General features: G+C 37.1%; 1 protein-coding gene across 1 annotated transcript in view; it reads left to right on the top strand.

Annotated features, from left to right (window-relative positions):
• The window catches only part of LOC149947904 (obg-like ATPase 1), a 133,328-nt gene that overhangs the window by 111,217 nt on the left and 4,169 nt on the right, over positions 1 to 17,942 (top strand). Inside the window, exon 10 of the mRNA XM_090172158.1 lies at positions 10,253 to 10,349. Coding sequence (XP_090028284.1) covers positions 10,253 to 10,349 — 97 coding nt within the window. The remainder of the gene's footprint in view (positions 1 to 10,252; positions 10,350 to 17,942) is intronic.

The raw sequence follows: 17,942 nt of genomic DNA, 5'->3' as shown, positions 1-17,942 counted from the left end.
GAATTTAAAAATGGGCCTAAAAATTCAGGGAAAAGCCAGGGAATTTTAAAATGGGCCTAAAAATTCAGGGAAAAGCCAGGGAATTTTAAAATGGGCCTAAAAATTCAGGGAAAAGCCAGGGAATTTCAAAATGGGCCGAAAAATTCAGGGAAAAGTCAGGGAATTAAAAAATGGGCCTAAAAATTCATGAAAAAGTCAGGGAATTTAAAAATGGGCCTAAAACTTCAGGGGATTTAAAAATAGGCCTAAAAATTCAGGGAATTTAAAAATGGGCCTAAAATTCAGGGAATTTAAAAATGGGCCTAAAAATTCAGGGAATTTAAAAATGGGCCTAAAGATTCAGGGAATTTAAAAATGGCCTAAAATTCAGGGAAAAGTCAGGGAATTTAAAAATGGGCCTAAAACTTCAGGGGATTTAAAAATAGGCCTAAAAATTCAGGGAATTTAAAAATGGGCCTAAAATTCAGGGAATTTAAAAATGGGCCTAAAAATTCAGGGAATTTAAAAATGGGCCTAAAGATTCAGGGAATTTAAAAATGGCCTAAAATTCAGGGAAAAGTCAGGCAATTTAAAAATGGGCCTAAAAATTCAGGGAAAATCCAGGGAATTTAAAAATGGGCCTACAAATTCAGAGTAAAGCCAGGGAATTTAAAAATGGGCCTAAAAATTCATGGAAAAGCCAGGGAATTTCGAAATGGGCCTAAAAATTCAGGGAAAGTCAGGGAATTTTAAAATGGGCCTAAAAATTCGGGGAATTGTCAGGGAATGAAATTTTATATCGACACTTTTTTAAGGTAATTTTACTCGAGATCTATCACAAATTCTATGATAATCATTTATTTCCTTGAAAGTTTGACTACTTTGTTCAAACATTGCGATAACCTTTTTACTGAAATATAATTACATTCAAATTTATTAACTTCTTATAAAAGTAAAATACAAAATGAAAATTGTGGCCTTAAAAAGTCAGGGAGAACAGGGAATAGTCAGGGAATTTGAATCTAAAAATTTTGTGGCAACCCTGTCCAAGATTGATTTATGAGTTAAAAAAGTTTGTTTTTAGAGTTCTTTCGATCTACGAAACGTTTTTTTAACTTTTAACTAAATTATTAGTATTCTCTAGCTACGGTTTAAAATCGTTCCATTTAAAACAAAAAATTCTTTAAATTTAGAAAGACGTTTATAAAAAAAAACTATTTTAATAATTCGGTATAAAAATGGAATAAACTGGTTTGTTTTGCTGGCATAATAAGAAGGTGGATATCAAAGAATAAACGAGCCCAGAAGTAGAAAGCGTGGCTGTTGGGGGTGGCGCGGAGGGGGTATCTGGGGGGGGGGGAGTTTTCTGGGTGATAGGTTATTTCGTTTGACGCCAATCTAAAAGCGATTAAGGACATTTCAAACGCAAGAACCTCTTCTTTCCGCGGGTTTTCTTTAAGAAAAACTTCCCCTCGCTGCCGCTGCTTCGGGATATTTCTATTTCTGTTTCAAAGGGACATTTCCTAAAGGACTCGATGCAAATATCAAATAGTGCACGGAATTGTTTATTCATTATCCACAAATTTATTTAAAAAACGTTGGTAAAAAGAATATCATTTTAACTCATTTAATTATGATTTTTATGCAACCAAGCATTTTTTTGAATAAAAGTGGCATTTATTTAAATAATTATTTGTTTTATTTAAATAATAGGCTTATTCCCTTTCGATTATTTAAACATTTTAGAATTTTTATTCAACTATTGGTTATTTAAATAAATATTATTTAAATATCGCCGAGCTTATTTTATTCATGGATAAAAATTAATCGAAATCCGAGCACTAATATCAAATGGATAACGTTGTTTTAATATTATAAAAATTAGACCCCTGTATAATTGTTTTAATTAATATCTGGCTTACGTATAATACATTTAGATGCTAGTTACCTATATGATCTGCCTAAGGTGCCTGTTTATTTTGTTTTTTGGCTGTAAAAATTCACAGAAATCAAAATTATCTAATAAATAAAGTGTTCGAAATATTTTTGCGCTTCCAAATCTAACCCCATCCTTGATAACGAATCTACTCCATAGGTAATGCGCGCGTAGATGGGCTACAGAGTTCGTACACGACCTGGAAAAGTCTGGTAATTTGAAAATGTTTCCAAAAGGTCAGGGAATTTGAACATGATCCCAAATAGTCAGGGAATTTTGAAATGGTTCAAAAAGTAAGGAAATTTTAAAATGACCCCAAAAAAATCAGCCAAATAAATTTTTGAAAGATGTATTAAAAAAACCTCAAAACATTCATTTATTCTACAAAAATGGTCAGGGAAATTTGGCAATTTGGTCAGGGAAAACTGGAAATGTCAGGGAATTTAATTCCCGAAATTTTGTACGAACCCTGGGCTAGTCATTTCTGTTTCTAGGGGAGGAGGTCAATGTAGATTTTAAAAAAAATTAAATAATCAGCTAGGCTAATACCCAAGGCACCACCTTAGGCCCAAGTCATGTATCGACGTTTAATGCCTTAAACAGGTGACCGGGTTACAATGCGAAGGTCGAAATTATTTTGTATGAATTATAATTTGAATAAACGAAATCCTCGGGTGGTTATGGTTCGTTTTCCTCATCTCGATTTCCAAATAAGAGTAGATTTTGCCGTTGTAGAAGACCCCCGTTGCGAGAACAATTTCCACGTCAGAGACGTCTGTATATTTCGCTCTAGCAGTTAACCGTAATACTCGGTTGAATACGATCCGGAGAGAGCGACTTGAATCTCCCCCCGGTGTTTACTCTCGGCACATTGGAGTCGAACTGTCATTGGGCGCTTGATTGATTACGGGGATTATTCCTTCGGGTCTCTTCCGATTCCATCTTTCACTCCCGCATCCTTTCTTTCGTTCGAAGCCTCCGATCAGACGAAATGGCCACGTTTTTTCGGTACCCATCCGTAGTCCATTTTGGGAGGGGGCCGGCAGTAGGCCATCGAAGACGTCCCGGGTTGCGCCTTCCGATTCGTCGAAGATTCCCGCTCTCGACGAAGGATAATTAACGGATATTTTTTCATTTGAAAAGAAGTAGCGATTCCGGCGTTGAAAGAAAAAAAACCCGCTAGAAACAAAAGGAAATGTTTCTCTCGATTGTTTTGACCTTTTTCACCCTTTTCTTTCGCCGCTTGTCCGATTTCGCTCCAGAAAATTTGCGGCGGCGTAAGACGGATAGTTTCTTCTTTGTCGGATCCCGATCGAGTTCGGCGGACGGGAACGAGAATTAGGGCGAAATCGGCGTAAAATTGCAGGGACCCTTCTAACGTCTAATTGCGCGCTTCGCCGACAAGCGGCCCTGCATTTTCGGATGACGTCTGAATTGGAGAATTTCGACGGAATTCCCTCGTTTTTGTTCTAACTCCTAAAATACCGTGTAAAATACGCGAGCTCGTCCTTGGATAGGAGAAGCTTACATGGCTGAACTTATTTTATCGTGGATTACTCGAAGGTTCGTTTCCTTCTTAAGCCTATTACGGGTAATAAATAGTAAACGAAGTTAATTATCTCCTAATTTTTTTTTAAACTTATATTAGCGTACATAAGCCGTTAAAACAAAACCACGTAACTTGAGATACGTGGTTTTGTCAAAATTAACATATTTAGATTCTACACCCCAATTTACGTACATAACATTAAAAACATTAATAGGTTGCAATTGAATTTCTTTTTTTAAATCGAGAAAACATTTAAACGTATCTTTGTTATTCACAACGCATTTCGCGCGAAAGCACGTATCTTGCTTATTTTCAGCTCCAAGACGCAAAACCACGTTTCTCTAAAAATTCCCCTTTAGCAAAATATTTTTAAATTAAAATCCTCATAAATTCAATATTGAAACGAAATTATTTAACTATAAAATTAACTCGCGTGTAAAAACCTAACACGCGATTTCACAAGTTCCTGCAAAATTAAAAATCCATTTTTCTTAAAAAGGCCACCGAAAAGATACGTGGTTTTGTTTTAACGGCGACGGGGAATGAAGTACAAATTATAGTGTCCCGTACATCTCTTAGGGCCAGGATTTGAACTCCTCTCAACGTACTTTTAGTAATAATGACTCGCGGGTCCCCTCGAGTCCCCTATCAGCAACATTGATAATGAGATTTTGAATTACCACACGTCTTTTGAGTGAATTTGTTTCTGAATCGTTTTATTTATTTATTTTTCAAATTAACAACAGATTTTATATTTTAGCATTTTCCGAGATGGCAAACCCGACAAGGTTTTTTTCTGATTCGTTTGTATTTCGGAAGGCGATTTGACCTATAACAGAGTTTCCATGGTACCTGGAGAACCTGGAATTCCTGGAAAAGTCAGGGAATTTGATTATGGGTATAAAAATTAGTCTAAAAATCAGGGAATTTCAAAAATTATTCGAAAAATCAGGAAAATGTCCAGGGAATTTTAAAAATTATACTATAAATCAGGGAAACGTTCAGGGAATTTCAAAAATTAGTCTAAAAATCAGGGAAACGTTCCGGGAATTTGAAAAATTAGTCTAAAAATCAGGGAAACATCCAGGGAATTTCAAAAATTAGTGTCAAAATCACGGAAACGTCCAGGGAATTTCAAAAATTAGTCTAAAAATCAGGGAAACATCCAGGGAATTTCAAAAATTAGTGTCAAAATCACGGAAACGTCCAGGGAATTTCAAAACTTAGTGTCAAAATCACGGAAACGTCCAGGGAATTGAATTTCGGTTGCAAATAGGAAACTTCTAAAATATAGGTTATAAAATACAAAATCTTGGCACAGGAAAAGTCAGGGAATTTGATTGTGAAAAAACTGTGGCAACCCTGTATAATATTTCTCTCGGAAATGGTATCTTAAATCCTCGGCGCGAAGAATGAATGAAAGAGGCTTAACGTCAGCGCTAAGGCGATTGTCACTGACATTCCGCGTCTCTATTCCGACCTTTGTCCGCTGACCACGCGGCAAATCTGTTCCGAGTCAAACTGGCACCCGGAACACGCTTATTCCCGTCGTTGGGGATCTGCAAAAGCTGCTCTGTCCCGGTAGAGCGCGGGCGCTCCCGATTGTTGTCGATGTCCCTTTTTTGTCGCGCTGCTTTTGCGGTTCTCATTCTCTCTGACGACCGCCACGCACCGGAGAATGGACCCCATTTGAATGGGCCCCATTTGAACGCCCTTTCCGCCCCGCACTCATTCTCTCTGTTTTTTCCCACGTGCTGCTGGTGACGAAGGTGACCCCGCGAAGAGGGAAGCGTTTGACGCATTGGCGTATAATTCGATTCCAATGAACCACGCCAACCGACGAATAACGTTTCCTTTCAGAATCATGCTCTTTTCGCTTTGTGACCGTTGAGATTGGAAATGCTATTTTTCACGCTGGACGCGCGAGTTTCTCCAAGTTTTTACCTACTGACTCCGATATCGAATCAAATGCGCCTCATAAACTAATATGAAATTGAGTCAAATGTACATCTGTAGATTATTTTGAATTTTGATGGCCACCTGAATTAATGGCTTTAAAAGTCGCTTGATGACTTAGGCCTAAGGTATTAGCCTAGCTGATTATTGTTCTTTAGCATTAGAGATTGAGACGTCATCTTGAAGAATCTCTCTCTCTTGTATTAGCATAACTAATAACGGTAATAGTTAGTGTAGGGAGCTGTTGGCTCGCGTGGCATGTAAGGCTTACCACCACCCTTTTACCCGGCCTCCTGAATTAAGGTTAGATGACTTAGGACTAAGGTGGTGCCTTGGGTATTAGCCTAGCTGATTATTATTATTATTATGGTTATTGAAACTGTCTTGTAAATACAGTTTTGATATAACGGATATCTATAGCGTCTGAAGGTTTTATTTAGGCTCGCTTGATTGGTTTTTAAAGGCCGACTACATATTTCTTCTTACTGCAATACAAGTGTGCCATGCAGTCAGCCTACTTCCAGTGAAAAACAGAGTAAACCGAAGATTTATATAGTCGGCCTTTAAAGTGTTTTTCTCTCCTACATGTCAGAGTACAAAGCCACGAATCAGGGAAAGTCGGGTAATTTTAAAATAGGCCTGAAGGAAATTTTCAGGATTTGTAAAAAGTCGAGTTAACTAGTTTTTCAAATTAACCCACGTCTTCAAGGTCCTTCGAAATTTATCCAGAGAATCGTTAGATATAGAAACTCTTGTTCCGATTATAAAAGTGTACCACGTCTTAATTTCGGTCCACTTTTCTGGAAATCGATGTAAATAAAATAAATAAATTCCAAAAACAAGAACGTCATTAAGAGATCACGTTGAGGTACTTTATCTTAACTTAAAGAACAAACTTATTAGGACATAAAATGTGATGGCGCACACTTTTATCATTGGAACCGAGTTTTTAAGCACAACTATTCTCTAGATAATTTTCGAATGACCTTGAATCATTTTTTGAAGGTCATTAATTTTTTTTAATTGTCAAATGACCTCCGGCGCGAGCTATTCGACCCCGGAAATTACGCATTCGTAGCAAAAACGTACCTTGAATTGAATAAGCTCAAGTATAAAGTAAAAAATAAAAAATTTTGGCCTTTAAAACAATCTCCAAATTGACAATAGAATTTTTACAAACTATAAATGTTACATACCGAAAACAGAAATTAACGCGTGATAAAGAACTATTTTTTGAGTAATTGTCGTCATTGATATCGCGTGAATGTAACTGTGATGTTAATTGCTTTTCGTAAGCATACGCTGGTTGGAAATGACGATTTAGTTAATTGATTAATGAAAAGGGAAGAGCCGATCGCAACGTGTATTTATCAATTAAAAGCGCTTCATTTGAGAATGGCACACGTCGATTGAATGTGGCGGCTCCTTTGAATTCGCCGACAAAGGAGACCATCTCGACTATTACACCAGTCTCTCCATATCATTCTCCGCTAACCACACACGGAGACCACACGTATCGTGCAAATATCTACAAATATTTCATTTTCATCGTAATTTTTATCAAACATTTGTTAACTCAATTTGCCCACAAATCCTCTTTATTATGTTAAAAAGATTAAATACCGAAATGCTATTGGCAGGGCCCCCAGAAGTCCTATAATTCCTATAAAATCCTATATTTTCAAAAATGTCCTCTAACATCCTATATTTTTAGCAAGATCCCCCAAAAGTCCTATAAAATCGTATAATTTTGGTATTTGGCCCATTTCAAATCCAGCCACTCAGTTAAATTGCTAGATTTAGCTATAGGATAAATTCCTATTAACCAAGTCATTCTAGTCTATACTTTTGTTATTGTTAAAGGCCTAGGTTTTCTTCTGCCTGTCCCCCTTTAAATTAGACCAACATGTTCAGTGGTTGACCTACCACCAGGGTATTTGTGTTCCACTAAGTTAATTTAAAGGGGGACAGGCAGAAAAAAACATAGGCCTTTAACATGGCTATAGCTACTAGAAATGTTTTGTGATAAAATGGTTAAATAGTTTCTATTTTTAAGTGAAAATCAAAGATTTATTTCTCTAACTATAGATTTTGCTTTTAAATGCATAAAGTTAGTAAATTAAATAGCATATATAGTACTATAAAATCCTATAATTTTGTAAAAATCGTCCTAAAAAGTCCTATATTTTTAGAAAAATAATCCTATTTTCCTATAAAACAAATTAAGATTTGAGTGGGGGCCCTGTATTGGTTGAAATTAAAATGGTTTGATATGCCAACAAAGTTCTACAACCACAAAACGATCACTTAATAAAAATCGATTTTGGTGGGTCTTCTAAAAAGTGTACCAATCTTTACTGTTCAGACTAGGGCAACATGGAACACTTTTTACAAATACTGAAATAACTTCCTTTTCAATAAAGCCAGAAATGTTATTATCCTGGATTCGGCTTTCAAGCCCCTTTAGATATTGCGCAATCTTAATATTTCCAAAGGCTATAGCGAATGTCCACTTGGAACAGAGGATGGTAACTTGTAACGGCCTTACGCAAACTTTTAACACTCACTGCTAACTTGAAACACTAATGATAATGAATGGCAAATAAGAATCTAGGGTAGGATATGGCAACTCCGAACATATTTTACAAATCCTTAGATAACTTACACTACCCGAGGTGGTTATCACCGATTTTGTTGAAACTCAGGGGTTAGGTAGACCTTATGGTAGTATGAAAATTGCCAAAGGGAAAAGTTGCAATGGGCTTTAGTTTTGCCATGGCAACCGAAACTGTTTTTGACCTCTCCATTTAAAAAAAGCATGGGATTTTCTCGGTTACCGAAATTTTGTTAAAATTTAACCAAAATTGATCAATTTTACCCAAAATCGTCGATCAATTTTACCCAAAATAGGTCAAATTTATCTTTTTGGGTAAGTTTTCAAAATTTAATTTTTTTAAATTTTTTAAGTAAGTAATAAAGTACCCTGTGAAACCGAGAAAATCCCATGCTTTTTTAAACGGAGATTTTTGGTTTTGAGAGATCAAAAACATTTTCGTTTGCCATGGAAAAACTAAAGCCCATTGCAACTTTTCCCTTTGGCCATTTTCATATAAGGTCTACCTAACCCCTGAGTTTCAACAAAATCGGTGTCAACCACCTCGAGTGATCTCCTTTGTTAGTTATTTGTAATTAAAAATTAAAAGGAAAATACTAAGAAGTATTCTTATAACACATTTTCATAAATTTTCAACTTCCTAAGTTAGCCAAATTTTAAATAAACCCAATTTTGGCAAAGGTAGTTTTGCTGGCTAAATCCGAAACCCTACTCTCTAACTCCGAACACCGTGCACCGTAGGCATAGTTACTGTTTTTCTAATATGCAAAGCTTTAAATAGCTATTTTAAGGGTTAACATTTGAGCTGCCACCGTCTAGATCGTCAAATTCTCCTCTAGGTCTATAAGGTATTTTTTTGCGTTTATTCCCATTCGACCGAAAGAATTTTAAAATGTAGCCCAATTGGCGGGGTGATTTGGTATTTTATTTATAAGGTATGTACTATCGAAGATCCATGTTTAGGTTAGGTTAGGTTAGAGTTGGTTAAGTTTACTATTTCAGTTTTGGTTCAGTTACTTTTCTTGACTAGGTGAAAATAAAAATATAATTCATGCTCATTCCATTTTATTTTCAAATAAATGCATAGTACAAAGCCAATTTATATAGCAGCGTTCGGTCGAATGGGACACATAAAAGCGTTCGGTCGAATGGGACACATAAAAGCGTTCGGTCGAATGGGACACATAAAAGCGTTCGGTCGAATGGGACACATAAAAACCGCACGTTTCGGCGGAATTCGGTCGAATGGGACACCTCAAAAACCGCCTTCGGTCGAATGGGATTTCGGTCGAATGGGACTAAAGCATTTTTTTGCGCTCTCCGTCCTTGCGTTTTTGCCTTAAATGCCATTGGCATACCACTGAGCAAATATTTTGGCGAAGATTACAATCACGTTTGCTAAGGAGTATATTTGAAAGGTGTTGGTGAAATATTTTTAAATGTTTTAGTGTTAATTAAAAACACTTAAATTAAAATTAAGCTGGAACTATGGGTGCTCAAGAGTTACGAAATTCACTTAATTTAAAAAAAGTATTTTTAAAATTAAATTTTGAAACAATTTTGGGTCTACTGTAGAAAAGAGTACCGGATTAAGGACTAGGCCTATGGGCCCCCACCACTGATGAAATCAATGGATTTTTCTTCGGGACATACCTTCCTTAAATCCGGTACTGGATCACACGATTGTTTAGGTACGGGTACTCTATCATTTGTGGAACCTTATTTACCATGCCCTATGAAGTAAACTTGCATCAAAATTTCATTATCTTATGTCGATTAGCTGTGGCCATGCGTTATTTAATCCCGTAACTTGTACTATCTATTATTGTTATTTTCAATGGAAAAATCCCATATCATGTTGTCAAAAACGTTTTCGGTTGCCATGGCAAAACGAAAGCCCGTCGCCACTTTTCCCTTGCAGGTTTTTCAAGTTACATAGAGGTGTACATTATACCCGACTTTGAACAAAATCGGTGATTATCACCTTGGGTCGTCTCCTTGTGAGTTGGGTAGTATATTATCATCCTTGACATTTGTATATTTTAGACACTATGCCAAATGAAACCTGGATTGCGCTAAGTTATTAGTTTACTTATTGAACAGGCTGATCCAAATTTCTTTAATTTACTTTCAATTCAATATTACAAAACTATCGTAAGTGTTCTGTCGCGTACGACTTTGCACTCGCGTTATTCATTTTGTGATTGTATTTTTGCAGCGCCCTCGACAAAATCATCATCAACGGATACAAGGCCTTACAACTGCAGTACTTTTTCACAGCTGGCAAAGACGAAGTGAAAGCGTGGACGATTCAGGTATGGAGCGCGGCCGCGGTTTTTCGCTTATTTCTACAAATCGTTTTCCGTTATTAAATTCGCCACTCGACGGATAAGCAAAGACGGATTGTTTATCTTCTAGCTGCTCCGAACACGCGATTTCCACTTCTAGGAAATCTTAATAGTTCTCGTTCCGTGGAAAAAATTTACGTTTACTTCGCGTTTTAAATATAAATAGTTTTGATATTATTAGAAGCTAATTTGCATTAACGATTGGACCGGTCGGTCCCGTACGCGATAACGTCGTCGATCTTCGGTTTTTGTTTGAATTTGGCGGTCGAATGTCACGCGCGTAGGCGCATCGGGGGGGGGGGGGGGGGCAGAATAGAAAAACACTTTTTTCCTGGAATTCCGTCGGTATCGCTTTTGTGTGTTGGTCGGCGTCGAACGCGAATTGTCGGCGCCGTGTTACGTCTGTAGAGCACGTGTTACCTTCGCGGATTCCCAGAATCATATTATTACCGATTCCTAGTAACTCGAGTACTGTATCGCGACGGAGAGTCAACGCACTTCGTTTATTCGCGATACGGAAGGACGGATTTTGTTTCTTCACGGTTTGGAGCGATAATTTTTAATCCATAAACGCGTAAACGACGAGACAGAGTCGCCATCTGACGATAACCTCGTTACGAATGGCGCGCGACAAAACAAACCCAAGGCGAGTACCGTTGCTTCAACGATAAGTAAAGTTCATTGCGTTCCGCTTTAACCAGAATAAATCGCTTGTGACAGACGAGAGTGCGGGTGAAGTCTGTACAAATTCCCGGGGCCAGTGTCGCCTGGAGGCCCGAATGAGGACACCTCCTACATTTATCCCTCAAAACGTGTACAAATTGCCGGGGCCCATGTCGCCTGGAGGCCCGAATGAGTACACCTCATACATTTATCCCTCAAAACATGTACAAATTATCGGGGCCCGTGTCGCCTGGAGGCCCGAATGAGGATACCACCTACATTCATCCCTCAAAACGTGTATAAATTCCTGGGGCCCGTACTAGGACACCTCCTACATTTATCCCTCTAAACGTGTACAAATTCCAGGAGCCCGTGCCGTCTTGGGGCCCGGATTAGGACACCTCCTACATTTATCCCGATTTATCCCTCAAAACATATAATAATTATTTCCGGAGCCTCGATCCGGGCCCGCACTATGCATTGTTTGTTCATTAGCGAGCTTAACAAGCTTGCATTATACCTTAAGATCAAAAATCAAGCGAGTCGACATACGTGACTTTTGAAATAAATTTCGAAATAAGAATTATCGATTGTTTTCACATTAGACTGGTTTCGTATTTTTTATACCTTTAATCTACTTAATGTATTCCCATTATATGCTAATTGGTATATGAGAAGGGAGAAGATCCTTTTACAGGGGTACCGCCATTGTTTGTAAATATTTTAGAATCTACTTGTTACTAGATGGCGCCATTAGTTCACAATCAGAAATATCAAAAATTATAAAACCCGCGAAAGTCTAATTTAAATTGTGGTTATTTAAAAGCTGAAATTTTGTATAACTATTTTTTATAAAATATTTTATATAAACTTTCAGCTTGAAATAGCACTTAAATTATTATAATTATATAATAAATATAATATTTTTTTTTAATTTAGCGCAAAAATATCCACGCTGGCGTCATCTAGTGTAGAAATACGAAATTAAAATTTTATACTCGATGGCGGTTTCTAAATGTTTGTTTTCCTGTATGTAATATACGAATTGGTTTATTATATTACTGTTCTTATTACTCACATGCCGTATTTCTTGACAAGACTTGCTCAGAGTCAGGGTTGACACCATTTTGCCAAGGGTGGAAAAAACTACATTTTTCCGCGGTTTTTTCCACCTATTGTTTTCCTGTTAAAAACCTTGTGGATAATCGCACTTCCATGGTTTTTTCCACCTCTAGTGGCAAAATTCAATAAAAAATAAATAATAAAAGCAGTATATTCTTCTATTCTATTCACTCTTCTTCTTGCCTTTTTTTCATCTCTCCTATTTGCATTGACCAAATTAGTCACTTAATGTATATATCAATGATTAATTTAGCATGAAAAGAGTTTTTTCCATTTTTTCCTGTTTTTACCAGTTTTTCCCACATGTCCCGGGGAAAAAACCTGTTTTTGCCGGGTTTTTGCCAATCCTGCTCACAGTGGGCATTTTGAAGGTGCCCTAATTCCTTATCAGGGGGACCGAAAAAAATGGGCGCTATTTGTTTATCCGTCCTTTCAAAAACATCGTGGCACCTGAATTGTCCCGCGTTTAAATTCAAATGTCTGAAATTCCGATGGACGATTTGAACTTTTAAAATGTGGTTCATGCAGTAGTGTAGCCCGGATTTTAGTTCAAATATCCAAAATGCGTTTCCATATGTCCGAAAAATAATTACTTTTTGCGCTATTTTTGGAGTATTTGAATCTATTTATATTGTAATCCGGCATTAAACGTCGCTCGATGACTTAGTCCTAAGGTGGTCCTTGGGTATTAGCCTAGCTGATTATTATTATTAAATGTATTTCATTTTGCAAATAACCGTATATATATATATATATATATATATATATATTATTCCTTACGGTTATTTGTACTAAAAAGGAGACTACCCGAGGTGTGACACACCGATTTGGTTCAAACTCGGGGGATAATTGTTAGACCTTCATGTAACTTGAAAAATACTAAAGGGGTTTTATTCAATGGGCAACGGGTTTGCCATGGCAACGAAAAATGTTTTTGACAACTTAAAATGGAAATTTTCCCATTGAAAATAACATGGGATTTTGACCTCCCCCTGTGAAACATTTTACAAAATTGAAAAAAAAATTAAAATACCAAAATTATAAAAAATTTGATAACAATTGACGAAAAAAATCTAAATTGGTCACATTTTTATCAATTTAAATTTTTTTCACAGGGAAATCGGTCAAAATCCCATGTTATTTTATGTTGTCAAAAACATTTTTCGTTGCCATGGCAAACCCGTTACATGAAGGGCTACCAATCACCCGAGTTTGAACAAAATCGGTGTGTAACACCTTGGGTAGTCTCCTTGTAAGTTCGCCTTACTTTACCTAACTTAATCTCACATCTTAAAAAACAAATTTTAAAACCATTTTTTAGGAAATTATTTAAAATTGAACAAAACAACAAATTGAGAATGTGAAATTCATTTCTTTTTTATATTCGCGCAAACGAATTTCGGACAAATAAAAAAAGTAATGTATATTTTTAGAAATGATATTCGAAAGATATGTTATAAGCGTCTTTACAATAATCTAATTAAAACTTTCGAAGATGCCCGAACATTGTTCGTTTATTTCCCGTACGGTAATGAATGTCCAATTTTATTTATTTCCCTTTGTATTTTTCCTCGTTGGTTTGGAAGCTCGCTTAAGAGTCAATGTCCTAAAAAACAATAATGCTAAATAACGCGGTAAATTGTTTAAGAAGTGAGCGAATTGTTATCTCTAGTTTTAGGCGTTTTTGGCGCTTTTTTTATGATCAATCTTTCTTTGGGGGAGAGCGGCCCGTCTCGCCATTACACGCTTTTATTAATGGCTTTTTATTATTTTTCCCGTAAGCGCGCAAAAACGCCGGCCATAATTTGAGTGAAGAATCTCTTCGGTTCGGGGGCTCATGGCGGAGATGCACGAACGCGGAGCCGTTTTTCGTGACGACATTCTTGACCTTTGAGTTAAAGAGGAACATTCATTCTCCTCACATTGACCGCTTTCTTCGGTTTCGCTTTCTTATCAACCGCTCTAAACTTCAATTAACTCAATTTCGGTATCATTCGCCGTTTGCGCAAATCGCACATTTTTTCCACCAACAACTAAAATTGGTATATTTTTTCAAAATATAGCCCATTTGGCTTTTTTCGGTTCATTGGGATTTTATATTATAAATACATTTTTAAATAGTAGAGACAATATTTAGGTTAGGTTGGGTTAATATTGGGTTGGACAATACTCGGTACGATATGACTAGATACGGCTCTCTTGGTCGTAGACGGTCCATCGTGATAGCAAGAATGGGGTTGGGGCGTAATATAGACCTATATGAGGTATGAAATTTCCCAAAAGAAGACGTGGCACTACCCATTCGATTTGCCATGGCAACCGAAAATGGGGGGTTTTTTTTTGGACTTTCATTCGACTGTCAGTACGAGTGATTCGTCCGTGTCAGGGTTCGAAATAGAAAAATCCACTTTCAAATCTCAGATTTTAAATTAAAAAAACCCGACTTGTTCAACGTTTAATCATAGACTAAGAAAGGTTTCACAAGGACATTTCGCGCGCGAATTTAGGACCATGTAAAGTCTCAGCACGGGAGGGCGCCACGTATATCAAAATGCTGGTGCGAACCAAATTCGAAGGACTCAAATATTATTCTTATTAGCACGTGTTTTAGAAATCAGATGTGATACACGTGAGGTACTATATGGGTTTGAAAATAATATGCACGTGATCACCACTTTCTTAAAAATCCGCTGGGCGCGCGGCCGTTCGCACCATTAACGAAGTCGGGGGGTCTCGCGCCGCCGGTTATACAGGAAAAAGCTAAGGGGGGTCACACGCGAAATGTCCTTGTGAAACCTTTCTTAGTCTAGATCTTCGGTTTCCTCTTCCATAAAAACTTGTTGAGGTTATCGGTAATAGTTAGTGTAGGGAGCTGTTGGCTCGAACGCGTGGCATGCAGGGCTTGCCACCACCCTCCTACGCATTGTAACCCGGCCACCTGAATTAATGGCTTCAAAAGTCGCTTGACGACTTAGGCCTAAGGTGGTGCCTTGGGTATTAGCCTAGCTGATTATTATTATTAATGCAATGGCCACTTAAATATATATCTTTAACTGAAACTTTACAAAGTTAACTAGCTTGTTAACTTGAAACTTATAACTTAGTACTGCCTTTGGTTCAGTTTTGCAGTATCTGTATATAATAAAATAAAAAAAAAACCGTTAAAAACCCACTGCTTTGGGCTTTTTGGAAAAAACCCGGGTTTTTTGGAACCCTGATATTCCGTGTGAAATTCGTCGTCCGACACCACTGGCATTGCGTAATGCGCCCTGGCGAGCGGCAACCATCAAAAGCTACACGCTATTAAAATTCCGATTGGAAATCGCCCTTTCCCCGGACATGCGCGCCACAAACACGCGGCGCAAAATTCCTAAAACCAAAAGCCGACATTAGAATTATTTTAGCATTCCGTTCGCCAGTATAGTTCGCATTATCGCCTTCTAACGCGCCTTCGATATTTATATCAGCTCGCAAATAAGAGTTACAAATGCGAATCCATCCCTCCGTCCGTTTGAAAAGACAAATTGGTTTTTCCCTTAAAAAGTCCAAACACAGTTCAAATAGGTTTGTTTTTACTTTTATTTCGATATTTCGAGGTACTATATGAAATCGCCCTACCCGTAGCCGGGTTTCGATACTTTTACCCCAAATTATCATTTCCTTAAACATGTATTTATATTATCCTATTCTTAATTTTTTTAATTAACAAATTGGGGTCGTCGTTAAAAGTTTATATAATTGTATTACTTACGCAAATGCTCTTTTGTTTAGCTTAGATTCCCGAGCTAAGCGCGATACGTATTGTATCGTGGCAAACTTGTTTTTTGTCCCTTTCGGCATGGGCCTTTGAAAGCGGCTCGCTAAGTTGAAACGCCACTCGTAATATAAATAATGTGGTGTTTCTTTCTCGCCTGTTAATCTTGTAAAACTTGAAAGGGGAGGCTGACACCGTTTTTGGAACAAGACTTCCCTTCCATTCCGATCAAATTCAATCAGGCTTTCTCGCCACCAAAAATACCACCTCGATATTTTACTCTGACATAGATAAATTTGCCTATAAATTGAATTTGAGGCGGCGCGCTGCGTTGATTGTTCATCTTTTTTTAAAGAAATTCACACGCCTAACCTTCCGTTTATAGAAAGTTCCTAAAGTTTAAATTTAATATTTTGTATTAGAAAAAAAATTGTTTTAATTTAATTACCGTATTCCTATAAGAGAACAGTGTGTCAGAATTTATAGCCCGGTGTACCTAGTAACAGAGACCATACCACCGGAGGCCTATCATCATAGTGCCCTACGCCAGCGTCCACCTAGCCCGGACAGGTGACAAATCCAGCATGGGTAGCGGAACCCCACTACTGATGGTCGCACCTTTGACGCGAGCCACTCAACCCAGCAGAAGGTGCAGCAGCGCAAGAGCATAAGAGAACAATAGGTGTTTCTATAAAATACGGGAGGTCACGTGACAATGTTTTGTCTACGTCACTTAGCTGTAGCTCTTGAGGGTAGAGAGCACGCGCTGCAGTCGCGAGACCTTAATCGCTGCGAGATTAATTAATAAAGAAACTAAAAAAAAATAATTTAAAATAAAATTTAAATTCCAAAATGCACTTGTATAACACTATAACATTTGTTTATGACATTTTGATAATTTTACTGAAGATCACACCAGGGGGCACTTAGATTGCAATAGTTTCTCATCCCCATTTCGATACCCTATGTTGCTCTTACATAATCAGATCCAACTGAAATAACAATGTTCAACGCAAATTGTTGTTTGTAAAGTCAAATAACAGAAATTCAGTAACTATTTTAGTAGCTGTCCCTTGTCAGACGTTCAATTTAAAACCTTTTTTTTTTCGTTCAAAGAACTGTATAATGTATAATTAAGGATAATAACAAATCTTAATCATGAGGGTGTGGTAGCGACAATTTATTTACGTCCCCGGGACGCCTTAGTTTAGAATAAATTTATTAGACTGATAGTTAAAAATAAGTAGTGTTGTTAATTTTAATGAAAAATAAAATGGGGAAAAATTTCCTGAAATTTTACGCAAATCGGAAAGATAAAAAATTGAAACATAAATTACTTTTTAAGGGTTTTTATTTTTTTAACTTTTTATCGATATAAAATGTCTAATATCAGTAAACATACTACAAATAATTACTAGTGTTACATTGTTAATCAGCTTAAACTAGTCTAGAGGTTTAGTTTTACTTCTAGATTCGAAAAAATGAGGCGAAAATTCCGCTTTATTTCAATTTACAAACAATGCATTAGACTAATCATGGAATTAAAACTTTTTTTTTATTTTTTTCGGAAAAATACGGAAAATTTTCCGGAAAAAAGGCCTCGGTCATTTTCCGGAAAATTTCCCTACTTTCAACACTACAAATAAGAGACATAGGGTTTGTCAGTAACAGACACCTATGCTTATTACATTGGCATCAGCCGCCAACTAGACCCTAAAATCGACCAAATCCGGCTAGATTCGACCGATATTGAGGGCCTCTTCGAACTGGGACCCTCTCCTGCAAGCGATTTCGTCACGAACTGCCCGTGCCATTACGCTCTCAAGCCTCGCAATTTCCTCCTCTCCCAGTTACGGCTGTTCGCATTACATCCATTCGCGTTCAAATATAATTACAATCAATGTTCCGAGGTGGTAAATACCAAGTGGCAAATTGTGGTAAATACCAACCTGACCAAAAATTTATTTAGTGGTCAATTTGGAAAAAAATGGCAAATACATTTTTTACTATTATTAAGATTT

This window comes from Leiobunum rupestre, chromosome 4 (genome assembly GCF_980474605.1).
Source record: "Leiobunum rupestre chromosome 4, qqLeiRupe1.1.hap1, whole genome shotgun sequence".
In the NCBI taxonomy this organism is placed as follows: Eukaryota; Metazoa; Arthropoda; class Arachnida; order Opiliones; family Sclerosomatidae; genus Leiobunum; species Leiobunum rupestre.
Note: the sequence above shows the minus strand (reverse complement) of the source record. Positions and strands in the feature narration are given on the sequence as shown.